Genomic DNA, 21,296 nt, shown 5'->3' with positions numbered 1-21,296 from the left:
ATTCTAGAAAGCCCCGTGACCATCACTTCTGGGTTTAGATGACTCCCCCAGCCCCCGCCACAAAATGGCAGTGACCACCTCATCACAGAGGTGCTGAGGGTCTGCAGGGCATGTGTCTACTGTGAGGTCACTGATATTTCACCTGGAGTAAACCGAGGTGAGCTACAGGAGATGTTCCACAGGCACATAGTCTCTGTGGTTTTGAACATCGTGGGGGAAATGAAAGTAATAGGAGTGTGGAGTTGAATGGCTACCAACAAGTGCCACTGATGCATGGAAGAGAGAAAAGGATAGGCTCAGACCTATAGCTCAGCAATTTAAAGTACATATGAGAGCCGCAAGGGATGTTCATCTCCTGAAGCCAAAGGACAGGTAGAGCTCAGGGCCAGGAACAAGACTTCATCACAAAAAGGCAAAACTTCAAAAAAGGCGGGGAAGGGCTGCACCTCACCCCACGATAGGTAAACAATAAAAGCTTCCTATTTAGGACCCTTTCTGACCCAGCCCTATGCATGTCTTTCTCTCTTCTCTTTCCTTCCTTCCTTCCTTCCTTCCTTCCTTCCTTCCTTCCTTCCTTCCTTCCTTCCTTCCTTCCTTCCTCCTTCCTTCCTTCCTTCCCTTCCCTTCCCTTTCCTTCCTTCCTTTCTCTCTCTCTTTCTTTCTTTCTTTCTTTCTTTCTTTCTTTCTTTCTTTCTTTCTTTCTTTCTTTCTTTCTTTCTTTCTTTCTTTCTTTCTTTCTTTCTTTCTTTCGAGTTTCACTCTTGTTGCCCAGGCTGGAAGTGCAATGGCACGATCTCGGCTCACCACAACCTCCGCTTCCCGGGTTCAAGCGATTCTCCTACCTCAAGCTCCGGAGTAGCTGGGATTACAGTCATGCACCACCACGCCTGGATAATTTTGCATTTTTAGTAGAGACGGCGTTTCTCCATGTTGGTCAGGCTGGTCTCGAACTCCTGACCTCAGGTGATCCGCCCGCCTCAGCCTCCCAAAGTGCTGGGATTACAGGTGTGAGCCACCGCGCCCGGCCTCCTATGTATCCCTTCCTATTGTTCATTCTGATTTGCATCCTTTTGCTCTAATAAAACTTTAAAAAATAAGTATAGTACTATCCTGAGTTCTGTGAGACACAGTAGCAGACCATCCATCCTGAGAGGGTCATGGGAACCCCTGAATTTACAGCAAGTTGGTCAGAAATGTGGGTAGCCTGAGATCCTTAAACCTGGGGCTTACATATGATGTGCTCAGTCTTGTGACAGAATTTTTCCACAAAGAGCGGACTCTGGGCTAACTCCGGGCTAACTCCGGGTTATCTTTACTAGTCAGCATCAGAAGTGAATTGCACTGCAATACAGCAGTGAGGTAAAGGATCAAAAAGTTCAGAGATGGGCATTTTGGAAAGTGGCTTTTTATTTTTTTGAGATGGGGTTTCACTCTGCCGCCCAGGCTGGAGTGTAGTGGCACCATCTCGGCTCACTGCAACCTCCACTTCCCAGATGCAAGCGATTCTCCTTCCTCAGCCTCCCGGGTAGCTGGGATTACAGGCATGCACCACCACGCCCAGCTAATTTTTGTATTTTTAGTAGAGATGGGATTTCACCATATTGGTTAGGCTGGTCTCAAACTCCTGACCCTGGGATCCGCCCGCCTTGGCCTCCCAAAGTGCTCGGATTACAGGTGTGAGCCACCGTTCCCGGCCAGAACGTGTCTTTTATAGAAGAAAATAACCCAGCAGCTGAGTAGGATGGTGAGGAGGGCTGGTGAGCACTGCAGTAGTGAGAGGGACATGAGCATCACTGAGATGCAAGTAATGGTCATGTTTCATAGGTCAAAGTTCAAAGCAGGGGACAGTTACAGGGCAGGGCTTCATAGTACCAGTGTGATGAAAGTGTCTGGGAGTGGCTGAGGCCAGCACTATGCCATGGGAAGCAAGGTGGGCCTGAGGAGGAGGCAGCAGCAGCAGCCTGCAGCAAGTGGGGCTGCCCTGCAGAGACCTGAGTCATGTTATAGAGCACAGTGTCTGTAAGGCCAAGAAATGTGGACAACCAAGTGTGTCAATTACTAGACATACTCAAGAGGAGCAGGAAGGGCAGGGCACGGTGGCTCATGCCTGTAATCCCAGCTACTCAGGAGACTGTGGAAGGAGAATCGCTGGAACCCAGGAGGTAGAGACTGCAATGAGACCAGATCATGCCACTGCACTCCAGTCTGTGCGACAGAAGCGAGACTCCATCTCAAAAAACAAGAAAGAAAGAAAAAAGGAAAAAAGAAAAGCCTATGTATACTTCTCAAGAAAATACAAATAATCAAAACCAATATCACATGCCTGGGCACAAATTTCATATATATAACAGATTTAAGCATATAAGGGTGATCATCCTCTCATATCTCAATATTTTTTAGTTTTCCATTTTTTTTAACTAAAAGAAGTTAATGCCAATTATATACTTTTTTTTTTTTTTTTTTTTTTTTTTTGAGATGGATCTCACTTCTTCGCCCAGGCTGGAGTGCAATGGTGCGATCTCGGCTCACTGCAAAGTCTGCCTCCTGGGTTCAAGCAATTATCCTGCCTCAGCCTCCCAAGTAGCTGGAATTACAGGAGTGCGCCACCATACCCAGCTAATTTTTGTATTTTTAGTGGAGACAGGGTTTCACCATGTTGGCCAGGCTGGTCTTGAACTCCTGACCTCAAATAATCTGCCTGCCTCAGCCTCCCAACTTTCTGGAATGGTAGTCGTGAGCCACTGCGCCCTGCCTATGTATGATTTTTTTAAAAATTTATTTGCATAGGTTTTTGGGGAACAGGTGGTATTTTGTTACATGAATAATTTCTTTAGTGGTGATTTGTGAGATTTTGGTGCACCCATCACCCGAGAAGTATACACTGAACCCAATTTGTGGTCTTTTATCCCTCACCCCCTTCCCACCCTTTCCCCCTGAGTCCCCAAAGTCCATTGTATCATTCTTATGCCTTTGCATCTTCATAGCTTAGCTCTTGAACCCTTACTTTCTGTTTGGGAGAGAAGACATATCATCTATAAGTAGATACTGTGTAAACATTCCATTGCATGAATATCCCATAACTTATCTATTATTTGTGTTTGGTTATTTGCTGCTATGTAACAACCCCACTCCCAACTAAATGGTGTGACGATGTCATGGTTCTGTGAATCAAAAATTCTGAGAAGTCAAAACCAAGGAGTTTTGTCTCTGCTCCATGATGCCGGAGCCTCCGCAGGGGTGAGGCAAATGGCTCAGGGTAACTGAAAAGCTCAGGGTTGGAACAGCTGGGGATGAGGTCTCTATGTATAAGATGATTCTTCACTCACAGGTCTGAAACTATGGTGGGGACAATCAGAAGGCTCGGCTCAGCTGCGACGGTCGCCTGAGTCCTACACATGACCTCTCCAACGTGGTGATCCTGAAGCAGTTGGGTCTCTTACACAGCAGCTCATACTTTTTTTTTTTTTTTTTTTTTTTTTTTTTTTTTTTTGAGATGAAGTCTTGCTCTGTCACCTCCAGGCTGGAGTGCAGTGGCGCGATCTCAGCCCACTACAGCCTCTGCCTACCAGGTTAGGTTCAAATGATTCTCCTGCCTCAGCCTCCCAAGTAGCTGGGATTGCAGGCACACGCCACCAAGCCCAGCTAATTTTTGTATTTTTAGTAGAGACGGGGTTTCACCTTGTTGGCCAGGCTGGCCTTGAACTCTTGATCTCAGGTGATCCGCCCACCTCGGCTTCCCAAAGTGCTGGGATTACAGGCGTGGGCCACTGCGCCCGGCCAAAGCTCACACTTTTTATGATTCAGCCTTAGATGTCACATCGGGTCACTTTCCCCACACTTGTTAGTGTTAGAAGTCACAAGCCCACCCATACTCTGGGGACCTGGCACACAGACCCCACTCTCAGTGGAAGGGGTGGGAACACCACCATTCTCCTGCTGATGGGCATTTGGGTAACTTCCTGTTTGAAGCTATTAAGATTGGGCTGTGTGGCCGGGCTCGGTGGCTCACGCCTGTAATCCCAGCACTCTGGGAGGCCGAGGCAGGCGGATCACGAAGACAGGAGATCGAGACCATCCTGGCTAACAAGATGAAATCCCTTCTCTACTAAAAATGCAAAAAAAAAAAAAAAAAAAAAAAAATTAGCCGGGCGTGGTGGCGGGCGCCTGTAGTCCTAGTTACTCAGGAGGCTGAGGCAGGAGAATGGCGCTAACCCGGGAGGCGGAGCTTGCAGTGAGCCGAGATGGCGCCACTGCACTCCAGCCTGGGAGACAGAGCAAGAATCCATCTCAAAAAAAAAAAAAAACAAAAACAACAACAACAACAACAACAAAAAACAAAAAACAAAAAAAACTGGGCTGCTGTAACTATTCTAGCAGGTGTCTTTGGTGAGCACCTACTCGTGTTTCTCTTTAGTATATGCCCAGGAGGGGAACTGCTGGCTCCTAGATACTGTATGTTCAGGGTCACACACACTTCCGCGGGATTTTCCAAAGCACTTGTACCAAGGCATACTCCCAGCACCTGTGTGACTGCTCCAGCCGTCCCACAGTCTCATCAGTTCTATTGCTGATATTTTCATTTTAGCTTAAGTTATATTTAATAGGAAAATTACCATTGCCTCCGCGCCTCGTTCCTGCCTGTAGAAGTTTCTCACAGCTGTTGCTACAAGTGGTCACAAATGTGTCACTTAAACCCACACGAAATGATGTTCTTGTGGTTTTGGAGTCAGAAGTGTCAACGGACGGTGCTGGCAGGGTTGTGCTGACCTGGAGGCCTCAGGGGAACATCTGTGCTGCTTCTCCACCTTCTAGAGGCTGCTGCCTCCCTTGCTCCAGCCCCTTCCTGACACCACTCACCCTCGTACTTCTGTTATCACATCCTCCCCTTCTCTGTGTTCAAGGCTCCCTCTGTCTCTCTTGCAAGCACACTTGAGATTCCATTGAGGGTCACCCACATAACCCAGGAGAATTTCCCCACCTCAACATCCTTAACTTCATCCCATCTGCAAAGCCCTTTTGCCATAAAAGTTACCATTCACAGGTTCCAGGGATTGTGACATGGGTAGCTTTAGGAGTGATTATTCAGCCCATAACACTGCCTGTCTCCTGCTCACCAGAACTTGGAGTTTCTGTCTCAACAGGAGCCCCCTGTGTGGGAATAGCCTGTCTCAACGACGCCCGCTATAGGGACCGCCTTCCTCAAAGGACCTCACAGTCCCGTCCCACCGCTGTGTAAGGTCTTCGCCTTGGCTGGAGGGGCTGCAGCGGTGTGTCTTGGCGCCACCTTGTGGAGATAGGGCATCACAGCAGGTTGGGGCCCAGTAGAAGCACAACCAAGCCCCATGGGTAATGTCTAAAATTTTCTGGCCGGGCGCTGTGACTCACGCCTGTAATTCCTGCACTTTGGGAGGCCGAGGCGGGTGGATCACACGAGGACAGGAGTTTAAGACCAGCCTGGCCAACATGGTGAAACCCCCTCTCTACTAAAAACTACAAAAAAATTAGCCGGACAGGTGGTGCACGCCTGTAATCCCAGCTACTCGGGAGGCTGAGGCACGAGAATCGCTGCAACCCGGGAGGCAGAGGCTGCAGTGAGCCAAGATCACGCCACTGCACTCTAGCCTGGGCGACAGAGCAAGAATCTGTCTCAAAAAAAAAAAAAAAAAAAAGAGAGAGAGAGAAGAGAAAACAATGGCGAGTTTGTTTCTGTTTAAGCTGAGACATCCATCTTCTCCTGACTTCGGATATTTGCCCTCCTGGTTATGAAACTTGAACTGAATACACCACCAACTTTCCCAGTTTCCAGCTTGCAAATGGCAGATCGTGAGACTTCTCAGCTTCCATAATTACATGAGCCAATTTAAATACACAAATGGGGTTCTCCAGAAAAACAGAATAAACTATATAGATACCTAACTTATTGGTATATATACCGAAATTATACGTATAATTAAATTAAATTATACTTTAAATTATACATATAATTATATATATAATTTATTCTGTTTTTCTGGAGAATCCTTACTGATACAAATGTTGAGCATCTTTTCATCTGCTTATTGACTTAATAACGTGTATATCTTCTTTGGGGAAATGGCTATTCAAGTTCTTTGCCCATTTTGTAACTGAACTATTAATATTTTTCTTTATATTGTTGAGTTGTAAAGGTTCCTTATATATTCTAGATATTAGAGCCTTATCAGATATATTTGTGCAACTATTTTCTCCAATGTATAGGTTGTCTTTTTCTTTCTTTTCTTCTCTCTTTTTTTTTTTTTTTTCATTGAGACAGTCTCACTCTGTCACCCAGGCTGGAGTGCAGTGTGGCATGATCTCGACTCACTGCAGACTCGACCTCCCAGGCTCAAGCAATCCTCCCACTTCAGCCTCCTGAGTAGCTGAGGTTACAGGCACTTGCCATCGCACCCAGCTAATTTTTGTATTTTTTAGTAGAGCCGAGGTTTCGCCATGTTGCCTAGGTTGGTCTTGAACTCCCTGACTCAAAGTGATCTGTCAGCCTCGGTCTCCGTAAGTGCTGGAAGGGTGAGCCACAGTGCCCGGCAATCTATTTTCAATAGGGTTTTTTTTTTTTATGTATACACAGGTTTGGAATTTTGATAATGTTCAATTCATCCAATTTTTTTTTTTTTTTTTTTTGGTTCTTTCTACTGGACCACCACTCTTGAGCCCTCTAATCCAACCTCCACTCGGCAGCCAGAGAGAGCTCTCTAAATGTAATTACTGTTTCCCTGCTCCACCTGCTCAAAGCCGTGTCACATTTGTGATTTAGAACAGTATTTCTCAAACCTAATTTGCGAAGGCAGCAGCTGGAACTCTTCTTATGCACAGAAGCTGATTTGGTTGGTCTGGCATGGGTCTGGGAGTGAGCACATCTACCAAGCGGCTGCTGGGGTAGCTTGTGTTTTCCACTGATGATCTCAGCAGTGTTTCCTGTCCCACATGCTCCTCCAGAACGTTGTACTCGCCCATGAAAAGGTGGAGTCTATTTCCCCTTCCTTTATTTATTTTTTTGAGATGAAGTTTTGCTCTTGTTGCCCAGGCTGGAGTGCAATGGCACCATCTCGGCTCACCGCAACCTCCGCCTCCTGGATTCAAGCGATTCTCCAACCTCAGCCTCCCGAGTAGCTGGGATGACCGACATGTGCCACCACGCCCAGCTAATTTTGTATTTTTAGTAGAGATGGGGTTTCTGCATGTTGGTCAGGCTGGTCTCGAACTCCCGACCTCAGGTGATCCGCCTGCCTTGGCCTCCCAAAGTGCTGGGATTACAGGTGTGAGCCACCACACCCAGCTATTTCCCCTTCCTTTGAACCTGATCAGGATTTTGCAATGGCATCAACATGGTGAGAGTGACCCTGCATGGCTGATGAGGCTGGGTTACACAAGGCGATGTGGCTTCTGACTGGCTCCCTCTCAGGATACATGCCCTTGGAACCCATTCTCTAAGCTCCTTGGGAGCCCAACCTAGCCCATATGGAGACAAGACAAGAAGAGAAACAGAGGCCCCCCAGCCCTCAGCCAGCATCAGCTGCCAGACAGGAGAGCAAATGCACCTTCAGTGATTCTAGCTGAAGCCTCAGACCGCATGGAGCAGAGATGAGCAAAATGCACACTGTCACTGTTTTGAAACAACAATGTTTGGGGGCTGTTTGTTATGTAGCACTAGATAGCTGTAACAATGCTATTACTGCTGTGTTCCATGAATGACTGCACTTTGAGTAGCAGGGGGCTAGATCACTAGATAACCCCCATGGCTTCTGTATATGCTATTTTTCTACTTTTATATTCTTTTCTTTCACTTTTTTTTTTTTTTGAAACAGAGTCTCACTCTGTTGCCCAGGCTGGAGTGCAGTGGTATAATCTTGGCGGACTGCAACCTCTACTTCTCCGATTCAAGCAATTATTGTGCCTCAGCCTCCTGAGTAGCTGGGACTATAGACATGCACCGCCGCGCCTGGCTAATTTCTGTATTTTTAGTAGAGACAGAGTTTTGCCATGTTGGCCAGGCTGATCTCAAACTCCTGACCTCAGGTGATCCACCCGCCTTGGGCTCCCAAAGTGCTGGGATTACAGGCGTAAGCCACCATGCCCAGCCCCATTCCCTTTCTTTACTTGGCTCATTTTTCCTTGTTGCCTCAGTTCTCCTCTAAGATCACTTTCCTGACATTTCAGCCTGGGCCTGTTGCCTTCTCTGGGTCCCCTCAGCCTCCTGTGCCTCCATCATCACAGCCCTGATCCCTCAGATTATACTTCCTCTGTCCCCACTCTGACCATCTTCGCTGTCCCTGGGTAGGGATGGGTATCTTCTCCCACTGGTCTGGGAGACCCAGTCTGCCTGGTGCAGACTTGGTCACTGCTGGAAGGAGCTCAGTTAGTGTGGTGCTGAGGACAGCACTGGTGGGGCTGGTCCCCTTCACCCAAACTCCCGCTCTCTTCCATAGATTTCACCTCTGTGGCCCAGGCCATGGCTTAGGGCAACTCTGCTTAAACATCGAGTCCATCCTCCATTCTGTTCTTGAATAGGGAGCAGCTGTTACACCAGCCTCTCCCTTGTACCCTCCACTCATGTCTTTCTCCCCAAGAGACACGGGACCCTGGCACTTGTGAAGCATGACCCAGACCCTGGGGCCGTGGCATCCAACATCCTCATTCCCTATGACTCCTACTGTCTAGATGTAGCTGCCAAGAGACCCCCAGACTCCCCAGGCCTCTGTCTAGAATGCCAAGAGAAGGCGAGAACGCCGTGCCACTGCATGCTCTGTGGGGTCTCCTTCCCCCTTCCCTGGCTGCTGGGCGTGACTTCAATGTTCTCCCCAACCCCCAAACAGCAGTACTGATAAAAGCTACAGACCTGGCTCAGGTTAGCTAATGAGGACCAGGCTGGGAATGAAGCCTGAATCCCTAAACCCCAGTCCTGCACCCCACCCCAATCCTGGGGTCTCCACTGGACAAAAGGAAGCAGCTTGGTTTTCCGTTGGTGTTGTTTTGAGATAGAGTATCTCTCTGGCTCCCAGATTGGAGTGCAGCGGCGTGATCTTGGCTCACTGCAGCCTCCGCTTCCTGGGTTCAAGCAATGCTCATGCCTCAGCCCCCCCAGTAGCTGGGATTACAGGTGTGCGCCACCACACCCAGCTAATTTTTGTATTTTTAGTAGGGACGGGGTTTCACCATATTGGCCAGGCTGGTCTCAAACTCCTGACCTCAACTGATTCCCCAGCCTCGGCCTCCCAAAGTGGAAGCGGCTTATTTTTAAGGAGAAAACTCCCATGGAAAGGAATCAGCACCTCCTCTGTCAACATTTCACTTCTCTGAAAAGACCCGCACTTCCAACTACAAAGTGCTTTGTAAACACAAGAATGAGGCTGGGCGAGGTGGCTCATGCCTGTAATCCCAGCACTTTGGGAAGCTGAGGCAGGCAGATCACGAGGTCGGGAGTTTGAGACCAGCCTGACCAATATGCTGAAACCCCGTCTCTACTAAAAACACAAAAATTAGTTGGGTGTGGTGGCGCGTGCCTGTAATCCCAGCTACTCAGGAGGCTGAGGCAGGAGAATAGCTTGAACCCAGGAGGTGGAGGTTGCAATGAGCCGAGATCATGCCACTGCACTGCAGCCTGGGCAACAGAGCCAAACTCCATTTCAAAAAAAAAAAAAAAGAATGAGAACACATGGACACAGGGAGGGGAACAGCACACACAACAAAATTTAAAAACAGGTGAAAATAATTTTAGTAATATTTTTACTACTACTGATATGATCAAAATATTATTATTTCAACAAGTAATTAATCTAAACATGATTGAGATGTCTTATGTTATTTTCATCATACTAAGCCTTTAATATTTGTTGTGTATTTTACACTCACAGCACATGTCAATTTGGACTCCCCATGTTTCAAGCACTAAATAGCCATGTGTGTCTGCTGTCCGTCTACCATACTGGACAGCGTTGATCTGAAATCCCATCTGTATGCATCACCATCACATTTGCAGAGACCCCATCTCAGCAGCACAGCTGAGGCTCATCTGCAAAAGCACCTGCAACTTCTCTACAACCTCCCACATCACCTCCAAACACATCCTCATGTCATCTGCCAACACACCCATAGCTCACAGGTCAATGTCTAAATCTCATTGCAGGCATCTTCAGAGAAAGCACTTACTAAAGGGGTATACTTGATTCCACATCTGATTTGACCTGCAAATCTCCCCTCCCCTTTGCATACGTTTGCATCTAATTTGTATGTCAACCTAAATGCACTGGCAGAGCCTCAGATCATCATCTCAAAGTCAGGGGGGTGTGGAGCTGGGCAGGCCTCCAGGTGTTCCTCCTCCTGCTTCCACTGGGGCTCTTGATCCTCCTCCTCTTCCTCGCTGCTCTCCTCCTCCTCCTCCAATATGGTGACCAGTTCCTCCCGCAGCGCCCCTATCTCCAGCCCCAGGCTGCACAGCTGTCCCAGCAGCTGGACATCAACTCGGCGCAGGTTCTCCTGCCGGTAGGAAGGGGACGTCACAGGGATGCCACCCCAGAGAGCAAGGGTCTCGCCAGGGCCTGGATGAGAGCAGGTCCCAACTCATGTCCTGGCCATGGTGCCTGGGCAGGATCCTCACTGTGCCAATGGATCCTAACTGCCTTCCTGCTTCTCAGAGTGTATCTTGATCTCTAACTCTGTCCCTGTCTTTGTCTCTCCATTTCATTGTCCCTGACTTCTCTCTCTGTTTCTCAGTAATATGTCTCCTCCCTCTCTTATCTATCTCTGTCTCTGTTTCCCTTTGTCTGTCTCTGTCCCCATTTATTTTTTGTCTTTCCATGCCCCTGTCTCTCTGTCTCTGTTTTGCTATTTCTCTGCCCCTGCCTTTGGCTCTCTTTCTCTCGCTTGCCCTGTCTCCGCCCTCCTCAACTTTCTCAAATTCAGTCTGAGTCCCCTGTCTCTGTTCCTGCTCTCAGTCTCTGCTTCCCACCTCTGCCCCTCTCTTTTGGGATCTCCCTGTCCCACCTCTGTGCCTGTCCCTCACTCTCTGTCTGTCTTTCTGTCTGTACATGCCTCTCATGTCTCTGCTTCTGTCTCTCAGATTCTGTCTTTCAATCTCTGGCCCTCTCTATTTTCCTTCATTTCCATTCATTCTCATTTACTCTCTCTCTCTCTCTTTCCCTTCCAAACCCCTCACTCACCAGCTCCTCCCTGATCCACAGCAGACTATCCCAGGCACCTCCAGTGTCTGTCCCTGCAGTCCTGAGGGTCTGACCAGGGATTTCCACTGGTGGGACCTCCCTCAGGGCCTGGGGGGGTGGGCCCAGCCCCGGAGGCACCAGTCCAGCCTGACTCAGCTGCCTCCACAGCTCCATGGTCTCTGAGCTATGGCTGCCAGGAGCAGGAAGTAGCAAGGTCCAGGGTGGCCCAGTCCCCCGGGGAGCTGTGTGCGTGGTGGAGAGTAAAGGGCAGAGGGAGTGGGATGGGGGTTCCTGGCAAAGGTATCCCAAAGTCCACTCTTCAGAGAAAATCAGCTGGCCTTGTGCTTTTGTTTTTCCTTCTGAAGTCTAACCTCAACTCTGCTCAAAGGGTTCAAACACAGTCTCTTGCAGAGGTCAAACTCTGCCCCTCCCTGCCTATCTCAGGTCTGACCCCTCAGGGGCGCTCAGTGTCTGTAGATGCCTGGCACCCTCTGTCCTTCCACCTGCCCCCCACCACCACCGCCTCTCCAGCCTCTCCTCAGCCTCCATTTGACCTCTGGCTTCCCCATAGCTTGGTTCTTGCTTGTCCTCTCAGCGCAGGTCATCCCAGGGCTTTCCCACCAGTGTGCCTTTGGGGGCAGGAATGGCTCCCAGGGGCACCAACAGAGCAATCCCTCAGCTGGAGTGCCTGTGTCCAGGCTGCTGGCCTAGGGCCGAGCAGCCAATTCTGCTGACCCTGGACTTGCCTATGGGTATATCATCCTTGCTAAGGGTGGGGCTTCTGCTGTGGAAAAGTCTGGGAAGCACTGCAGGCCTCTCTCGGCCTTGAACCCTTCCTTCAGACCCAAGGTGCTTATATATATATATATATAACGGTAGATCACGAGGTCAGGAGATCTAGACCATCCTGGCAACAGGGTGAAACCCCGTCTCTAGTAAAATACAAAAAATTAGCCAGGCATGCTGGCGTGTGCCTGTAGTCCCAGCTACTCTGGAGGCTGAGGCAGTGGAATAGCTTGAACCCGGGAGGCAGAGGTTGCGGAAAGCCGAGATCACGCCACTGCACTCCAGCCTGGCGACAGAGCAAGACTCCATCTCAAAATAAATAAATGAATTAATTAATTAAATTATATAGATAATTTTTTTTTTTTTGAGACGGAGTCTCGCTCTGTCACCCAGGCTGGACTGCAGTGGTGCAATCTTGGCTCACTACAACCTCTGCCTCCCGGGTTCAAGCGATTCCCCTGCCTCAGCCTCCTGAGCAGATGGGGTTACAGGTGCACGCCACCACACCTGGTTAATTTTTGTATGTTTACTGGAGACGGGGTTTCACCATGTTAGCCAGGCTGGTTTCAAACCCCTGACCTCAGGTGATCTGCCTACCTCGGCCTCCCAAAGTGCTGGGATTACAGGCGTGAGCCACCAGTCCCAGCCAATTTCATGTATATGTCACTGGCTTCCAAATGTTTGGTCTCAGTCCTGATCTCTCCCTTGAGTTCCACACCCTAATTCTGCAGCCCTGATGAAGGGCAGGTGAGTCCCCAAATTGGGGCTTAGCCCTGGAGGTTTCTTGGCTCCACTCAGCCAAGAATTCAAGAGCAAGGGAGCAAGCCGTGGAAGAAAGCAGGTTTACTGAAGCGGCTGTGTACAGCAGAAGGACAGCTCCTGGCAGAGTAAGGCTACCCAGAGTAGCAGCACGTGGGCTGTGGGCTGGCAGTATTTATACTCACTTTTAACTACACGCAAATTAAGGGGTGGGCTATTCAGAAATCTAGAAAAGGGGTAGTAACTTCTGGGTGTTGCCATGGCATTTGTAAACTGTCATGGCGCTGGTGGGAGTGCCTTAAGCCAATGAGCAGTGAGGGCAACTAGAGGTTGCCTTTATGTCATTTGCTGGTTCCGGACACTTTATTTATTCTATCCTGTCAGGACCAGGAAATGAGTCCTGCCGCTCCTCTACTTCAGCTCCACCAGGGTGTCTCAGACACCTCAACGTGAATGTGGTCAACACAGAACTCTCAGTTGGGAGCCCCATCATCGGACGCATTTCCTGTTGCTGCTGTAACAAATGACCACAATCTTAAAACAACACAAAGTCACCGTTACAGTTCTGGAGGTCAGAAGTCTAAGGTGGGTGCACAGGGCTGGGTCGCTTCTTGAGTCTCTAGAAGACTGCCTATTTCTTAGTCTCTTCCAGCTTCTGCAAGCCACCTGCCTTCCTTGGCTCTTAGCCCCTTCCTTCATCACCCCAACCTTCTCTATCTATGATCATCACATCTCCTGTTGATGCTGACCCTCCTGTCTCCCTCTGAGAGGCCCCTTGTGATTATATTGGACCTACCCAATTGCCCATGGTAAGGGTAATCTCCCATCTCAAGATTCTTAACTTTGTCACGTCTTCAAAGTCCCTTTTGGAGACAGTCTCACTTTGTCACCCAGGCTGGAGTGCAGTGCACAATCTCGGCTCACTGCAACCTCACTGCAACTTCCACCTCCTAGGTTCAAGCGACCCTGCCACCTCAGCCTCCAGAGTAGCTGGGATTACAGGCATGCACCACCACACCCAGCTAATTTTTGTACTTTTAGTAGAGACTGGGTTTCACCATGTTAGCCAGGCTGGTCTCGAACTCCCGACCTCAGGTGATCCACCCGCCTCGGCCTCCCAAAGTGCTGGGATTACAGGCGTGAGCCACCGCGCCCAGCCCCAAGTCCCTTTTACCATAGAAAGTAACACAGTCACAGCATCCAGGGATTCACAGGTATGAGTATCTGGGGGAGAGGGTCCATTATTCAGCTGCCACACCCACCCTCCTAAACCTGCTGCTCTTTCAGTTTCCTCATGTGCACAGCCATGCCAGTCTGCTTTTAGTTTCTCAATCTATTGGCTTAACCTTCAAAACAGATCCAGGATTTGAGCACTTCTCACCATTTCCTCTGCCCCATCCCCATTCATCTCTTGCCTAGACTGTTACAGTAGCCTCTTGTACTGGTCCCCTGCGTCCACCCTTGCCCTCTAAGACAAGGTTCCCCTATCCCTGGGCCGAGAACCAGTACCAGCCCCTGGCCTGTTACGATGTGGGCCACACAGCAAGAGACGAGCAGCAGGTAAGTGAGCATTACCGCCTGAGCTCCGCTTCCTGTCAGATCAGCGGTGGCATTAGATTCTCATAGGAGGCAAACCCTACTGTGAACTGTGCCTGTGGGGGATCCAGGTTGCCTGCTCCTTATGAGAATCTAATGCCTGATGATCTCAGGTGGAACAGTTTCACCCCAAAACCATCCCCACCCCACATCCTGCCCCCTGGTCTATGGAAAAATTGTCTTCCACGAAACCAGTCCCTGGTAACAAAACGGTTGGGGACCACTGCTCTAAGGTACATTCTCCACCTGGCAGAGAGAATCTTTACAAAACGTAAATCCGATTTTAACACTCCCTTCTTCCCACTGTGAATAGAATAAAACCCTACCAGGCCTGCACCGTCAGCCCCTGCCCACTTCTTAACCCAGTCTCCTATCTCTGTCTACAAGCTGGTTCCCACCTCAAGGCCTCTCTGCTCTAGAGGCTACCTCTCCCTGCAGCTCTTTTCCCTTAGATCTTTGAATGGCTCTTTCCTTATCATTCACTTCCACTTCAATGTCACCTCTTCAGAGAGGCCTTTGCTGATGGCCCTACGCCCCAGTCACTTTTTTTTAATCTGCTTATTATCAAAATTATCTTGCTGATTCCTTTGTTTCTTATCCATCCTCTCCCATATCCATGCTGTCCCAGCCCAGAATGTTGACTCCCTGAGAGAGGGACTGGGTCTGTCCTGCTCACTATGGTAATCTCAGCACCTAGAACAGTGCCTGCCATCATGTGGTAAGTGCTCAGTAAATATTCTTGGAATGAATGAATGAATACTGCTATCCACAAGACTTCACAATGGCTCTGCATGCTGCTATCTAGCTTTGAACTCCGAACTGGTCTTGAGATCTCACCTCAGTCTCTAACCTTGAAGTCTAACCTCTTCACCCACTCTTTCTCTTACCTGACCCTAATTTTAAAAAATGACGTGGTCAGCTTTTCGGCCCCCTCATTCCCTGTTTTAAAGAGGAAGCTGGAAGAACAAGAAAGCTCAGGGAGACTGCAATTGCAGTCACGAAAGAAAGAGACTCTGCCGGGAAGGACACCCCATCTTCTCCTAGGGAAAGATTGTGGAGTCCTGTTTTTTTTGTTTTGTTTTGTTTTTCAACTTTTTGTTTTAAGAGACAGCGTCTGCTGTGTCGCCCAGGCTGGAGTGCAGTGGCGCAATCACAGCTCACTGCAACTTCGACCTCCCTGGCTCAAGCATCCTCCTGCCTCAGCCTCATAAGTAGCTGGGACCACAGGCATGCACCACCATGCCCGGCTAATATTCTATTTTTTGTTTCCCTATTTTTTTGTGGAGATAAGGTCTCCCCTATGTTGCCCAGGCTGGTCTTGAACTTCTGGCTTCAAGCGATGCGCTCGCCTCAGCCTCCACAAAGTGCTGGGCTCACAGGTGCGTGAGTCACCGCGCCCGACCTGTTGTCTGGTTTTGAAGCTCAGAGAGAGGGCGCTGTGAGCAATCCCTAAACCCTAGGAGAGTAAAAAGTGCGTGCACCTTTAAGAGGACGGTTAGAAAACGCGGGGCGTGGCCACAGGAGAATAAGTTCGCCCTGGCCCAGGCTAGTCGGATAAGACCGACCCCTTCCGGTTACGTAATCTTAGCAAGATGGCGGCTCCCTGGGTGGTAAGTGACCGGAGTTCTAGAGCCCTAAATTTGAAGTCCGCTCTGCAGCCTCCGCATTCAAGCCTCTGTTGGCGGCCACGAGAGCAAAAAGCCGTGAGGCAGCGGGCTAAGACTGGCAAGCCCCGTACTGGGAGTGCAAACCTGTGGCTATTGGGGGCCAGGAAGGATCTGTGGGGGTCGCAGGCGGAGGAGACGCTTTAGCGAGGCAGGGACTTGGCTGAGAGTATCCAGTGGGGATGAGGGAGTGACCTCCGAAGAGCGACGCGACTAACCAATCAGAGGGAGGGATGACACAAGGAGCTAATGGACAGGCAAGGGTGGGGCCTGTAGGATAAGAGGGCTTGAAAGGGATTAAGGATGTGGGATTTGGTCCTAGGAGACCGAAGGATAAATGTAAGAAAAGTTCGTGGGAAACTGCCTAATTTTTACAGAAAACTCAAAAGCATGATGGGCGGGGGAACCAAGAGGTCAATTTGGGGGTTCCAAGGGCATGATCTGGGTGAAATTAAGAGCAGAATTTGAGATATTCTTTCAGAGGATTTAGAAAGAATTGGGTAAAATCAAGGAATGAATTTAGGGAAAATTAAAGAGGTTGGCAGCTTCAAATTTTTAAGGAAAATAAGGGTGTGGGTAAAATTATCGACAGAATTTGAAAAAAAAAATTGGTTAAAGCAAAGAGAAACTGGGGTAGATTAAGAGGAGACCTTGAAAGCAAAATTGAAGCGTGTGGGGGCTTCTTCCCTGTGGCCACACCTCTCCACTTTCTTACTCTCCTCTTCAAAGCTCATGCTTTTTTTACCCTTCTCGGTTCGGGGTGTCCAATCTTTTGGCTTCCCTGGGCCACGTTGTTCGAAGAAGAAGAATTGTCTTGGGCCACACATAAAATACACTAACCATAACTGCTGAGTCAAAAAAAAAAAAAAAAAAAAAAAAGGCCGGGCGCGGTGGCTCAAGCCTGTAATCCCAGCACTTTGGGAGGCCGAGGCGGGTGGATCACGAGGTCAGGAGATCGAGACTATCCTGGCTAACATGGTGAAACCCCGTCTCTACTAAAAATATAAAAAACTAGCCGGGCGTGGTGGCGGGCGCCTGTAGTCTCAGCTACTTGGGAGGCTGAGGCGGGAGAATGGCGTGAACCCGGGAGGCGGAGCTTGCAGTGAGCCGAGATCACGCCACTGCACTCCAGCCTGGGAGACACAGCGAGACTCCGTCTCAAAAAAAAAAAAAAAAAAAAAAAAATCACACAAAAAAATCCTTCTAATGTTTTAAGAAAGTTTGCATGTTTGTGTTGGGCTGCATGCAGGCGGCGGATTGGACAAGCTTGGTTGGGTTTAGGGATTGCTCAGAGCGCCCTCTCCATGAGCTTTGGAGATACGTTTTTAAGATTATATTTTGGTGAAAGAAGTCATTTGGGAAAACGGGAAAACCCCAGGAGAAGAACTGGGTAATTAAGGGGCAAATCTATGGGAAATTAAGAGGTCAAATAATGCAGGTTTTGAATAATAAGAGTTTGGGGGAAAGTTAGAGGAAGAATTTAGGAAAATCAACAGTATATGCCTAGTCAAGGAGAGAATTTAGGGTTGACTAAGGGGAGGAGGAACTTGGAAAAAACATGGGAAAATTTTTGGAATCTCAGACAATTTTGAAGTTTTGAAGGAAGAACTTAGGGCGAGTTGGGAATCAGAGGGATTGAGGTTCATGGAGCAAGAACTGGGGGATCCAGCTCTGTGTCTCCCAGGAGGCTCCAGGCTCAGCTCCTTTCCTCTCCCCGTCCCCAGTCCCTGCGCCTGGTGGCCCCCATGTGGAATGGGACCAGGGGCATCCATCGCCTGGGTGGGGCAGTGGTCCCAGAGGGCAATCAGAAGAAGGAAAGGAAGATGCTCCAGTTCCTCAACAACCATTTCTACGATGTGGAGGCTCTGAGGGGTTACTTGCTCCAAAGGGAGATGTCCAAGGTGCATCTGAAAAATCGGTGAGAATCCCTGGCCTGCAAGACCCTGCGGAGACCCTGGCCCACCAGAGCCCAGGTCCTGTCCTTGCCATTCCCAGGCAGCACTGTGGCTTCCAGTGCCAGCCTTGTTGTCTCTTGCAGCTCTATCTCCAACCTGTACCCTTCTCAAGGACTCCAGCTCACATAGGCAGCTTGCCACCCACCAGCTCCACTCAGAGTCTAACTGGCATCTCAAACCTAACATGGCTAAAACCAAACCCTGATTTCTCCCCAAAAAACATCTGCTCACTCCCAAGCCTTCCCATCCCAGTAAACACTAGTGCTGCCCACCCAGTTGTTCAGGCCAAATTCTTTTTTCTTTTTTTTTTTTTTTTTTGAGACGGAGTCTCACTCTGTCACCCAGGTGCAATCTCGACTCACTGCAAGCTCCGCCTGCCAGGTTCACGCCATTCTCCTGCCTCAGCCTCCCGAGTAGCCGGGACTACAGGTGCCCGCCACCACGCCCGGCTAATTTTTTGTATTTTTAGTAGAGATGAGATTTCACCATGTTAGCCAGGATGGTCTCGATCTCCTGACCTTGTGATCTGCCTGCCTCGGCCTCCCAAAGTGCTGGGATTACAGGCCTGAGCCACCGTTCCTGGCCTGTTCAGGCCAAATTCTAAGGATTCATCCCTAATTCCTCTCTTGTGCTTCCCTGCCCTCCACATCCAGACCATCAATAAAATACTAGAATATCTCTGATTTGACCAGTTCTCACTGCCTTCACCATTCATAACCTGATCCAAGTCCCTTCGTTTTATAATTGAATCACTCAATAACTGGTTTTTTGTTCCTATACTCTTTTTTTTTTCTTTTTTTCCCGAGACGGAGTCTTGCTCTGTCTCCCAGGCTGGGGTGCAGTGGCACAATCTAAGCTCACTGCAACCTCTGCCTCCCGGGTTCAAGCAGTTCTCCTGCCTCAGCCTTCCGAGTAGCTGGGATTACAGGCACCTGCCACCAGGCCCGGCAAATTTTTATATTTTTAGTAGAGACGGGTTTTCGCCATGTTGGCCAGGCTGCTCTCAAACTCCTGACCTCAGGTGATCAGCCTGCCTCGGCCTCCCAAAGTGCTGGGATTACAGGCATGAGCCACCACGCCTGGCCAAAATTTGTTTTGTTTGAGACGGAGTCTCGCTGTTCTCCCATGCTGGAGTGCAGTGGTGTGATCATGGCTCACTGCAACCTCCGCCTCCCGGGTTCAAGCAATTCTCCCACCTCAGCCTCCCAAGTAGGTGGGATTACAGGCACACGCCACCATGCCTAATTTTTCTATTTTTAGTAGAGCTGGGGTTTCACCATGTTGGCCAGACTGGTCTCGAGCTCCTGACCTCGAGCTCCTGACCTCAGATGATCCACCTGCCTCAGCCCCCCAAAGTGCTGGGATTACCGGTGTAGGCCACAACACCTGGCCTGTCCCATACTTTTTTATAATCTACAAAGCAGCTCAAGGAATCTTATCATCACCAGCTCAAAACCTTCAAATGAGAACCAATCTCCAAGGCCTAAAACATAGCCCCTACTGAGCTTTGAGACCCCCCCGACCAGGACTCCACTGGCCCCCTGTCAGCATGACATCCCAATTTCTTTTTTTTTTCTTTTTCTTTTTTTTTTTTTTTTGAGACTGAGTCTCGCTCTGTTGCCCAGGCTGGAGTGCAGTGGTGCAATCTTGGCTTACTGCAAGCTCCGCCTCCCATGTTCACGCCATTCTCCTGCCTCAGCCTCCTGAATAGCTGGGACTACAGGTGCCCGCCACCGCGCCTGGCTAATTTTTTTTGTATTTTTAGTAGAGACGGGGTTTCACTGTGGTCTTGATCTCCCGACCTTGTGATCCTCCCGCCTCAGCCTCCCAAAGTGCTGGGATTACAGGTGTGAGCCACCGCGCCCGGCAACATCCCTATTTCTTATTTATTCAGCCATCCTAATTTGAGTCTCTGAGCCTTTATACTCTGTTCCTTCTCACCACTCAAATCTCTGCTCAAATGTCACCTCCTCCAATTAACACCCAAACTCAGCCTCCACCGTCCCCACCCCTCTGCTCCCCACCCCTCCCAGTCAGCCTCTCTGCTTTATTTAGTCATGGAATTGACATTCTCTGCAATTTGCTGTTATTTCCTGGGTTGTTATCTGTTTCTCCCTGTATAATGGCTTGGATTACTGCACTAATCTCCAGACTGGGCAGGGATGTTATCTGCCTTGGTCACCACTTTGCCCCCAGTGCCCAGCACTTAGTAGGTGGGCAATATATATTTTCAGCCTGACTCTGTCTGTCTGCATGCCTGGTTTGCTGGACTCTGCCCCTCTTAACAGCACTGGGGCATCGTGAGGGCTGTGATGCTCCCCAGGCCTCACCCTTAGCTACCGTTTTTTCTGCAGATCCTTCACCTGGCTGGAGGAGCAACATGGTCCATACAGTGCAGGTGCCTTTTTCATCCTGAAGCAAGGAGGCGCAGTCAAGTATGACCGCTAAGGCTGGGGGCAGGTGGTGGGGTATCTCTCTCACGTCCAGGCTCTGCAGTCACACAGGCTTCAGAGTCCCCTGGTCTCTGCCGCCTTCTGGCTGTGTGGCTTGGGACTTGTTCCTGAGTTTTGTCATGTGTAAAATGGGATGGTGATCATTTCTAACCTACAAGTTTTGCTATAAAGACTGAATGGGGGCCAGGCATGGTGGCTCACGGCTGTAATCCCAATGCTTTGGGAGGCCAAGGTGGGTGGATCACCTGAGGTTAGGAGTTCGAGAGCAGCCTGGCCAAAATGGCAAAACCCCGTCTCTACTAAAAACACAAAACTTAGCTGGGTGTGTGGTGGTGGGCGCCTGTAATCCCAGCTACTGGGGAGGCTGAGGCAGGAGAATCGCTTGAACCCAGGAGGCGAAGGTTGCAGTGAGCCGAGATTGCACCACTGTACTCCAGCCTAGGGGACAGGGCAAGACTCAGTGTCAAAAAAAAAAAAAAAAAAAAAGACTGAACGGAGCTGGGCACAGTGGCTCATGTCTGTAATCCCAGCACTTTGGGAGGCCGAGACAGGAAGGTCACTTGAGGCCAAGAGTTTGAGACCAGCCTCAGCAGTTTTGTGAGACCCTGTCTCTACAAAAAATATTTTAAATTAGCCAGGTGCAGTGGCACATGCCTGTGGTCCCAACTACTCAGGAGGCTGAGGCAGGAGAATCGCTTTAGCCCAGGAGGCTACAGTGAGCTATAGTCACACCACTGAACTCTAGCCTGGGCAATAGTGAGGCCTTGTCACAAAAAATAATAGGCAGAGCATGGTGGCCCACACCTGTAATCCCAGCACTTTCGGAGGCCGAGGCTGGTGGATCATCTGAGGTCAGGAGTTCGAGACCAACCTAGCCAACATGGTGAAATC

The 21,296-nt window shown here is 49.5% G+C and overlaps 2 protein-coding genes and 1 long non-coding RNA gene across 13 annotated transcripts in view; 1 reads left to right on the top strand and 2 right to left on the bottom strand.

The window, feature by feature from the left end:
• The window catches only part of DMAC2 (distal membrane arm assembly component 2), an 87,565-nt gene that overhangs the window by 62,893 nt on the left and 3,376 nt on the right, over positions 1 to 21,296 (top strand). For 2 of the 11 annotated variants that reach the window (XM_077983111.1, XM_077983110.1), the window contains 4 exons: positions 13,122 to 13,322; positions 14,962 to 15,051; positions 17,722 to 17,915; positions 20,307 to 20,387. In XM_077983111.1, coding sequence (XP_077839237.1) covers positions 17,743 to 17,915; positions 20,307 to 20,387 — 254 coding nt within the window. In that variant the 5' untranslated portion in view covers positions 13,122 to 13,322; positions 14,962 to 15,051; positions 17,722 to 17,742. Of the gene's footprint in view, positions 1 to 13,121; positions 13,323 to 14,961; positions 15,052 to 15,913; positions 16,337 to 17,721; positions 17,916 to 20,306; positions 20,388 to 21,296 lie in introns of those variants that run through there. The other 9 variants (XM_015124108.3, XM_001102507.5, XM_077983114.1 and 6 more) reach the window with 5 other exon arrangements.
• On the bottom strand, positions 9,745 to 11,470 carry ERICH4 (glutamate rich 4). The gene is made up of 2 exons (XM_015124110.3): positions 11,193 to 11,470; positions 9,745 to 10,509 (listed from the first exon to the last, which is right to left on the bottom strand). The coding sequence occupies exons 1-2, from the start codon at positions 11,364 to 11,366 to the stop codon at positions 10,291 to 10,293; spliced, it is 393 nt and encodes a 130-aa protein (XP_014979596.3). The 5' UTR covers positions 11,367 to 11,470; the 3' UTR covers positions 9,745 to 10,290.
• LOC144337557 (uncharacterized) lies at positions 17,721 to 20,326 on the bottom strand. The gene is made up of 2 exons (XR_013410765.1): positions 19,182 to 20,326; positions 17,721 to 18,884 (listed from the first exon to the last, which is right to left on the bottom strand). It is a non-coding gene; the product is annotated as an uncharacterized LOC144337557 (long non-coding RNA).

This window comes from Macaca mulatta, chromosome 19 (assembly GCF_049350105.2).
Source record: "Macaca mulatta isolate MMU2019108-1 chromosome 19, T2T-MMU8v2.0, whole genome shotgun sequence".
Lineage (NCBI taxonomy): Eukaryota > Metazoa > Chordata > Mammalia > Primates > Cercopithecidae > Macaca > Macaca mulatta.
This window is presented reverse-complemented; position numbering and strand designations above follow the sequence as displayed.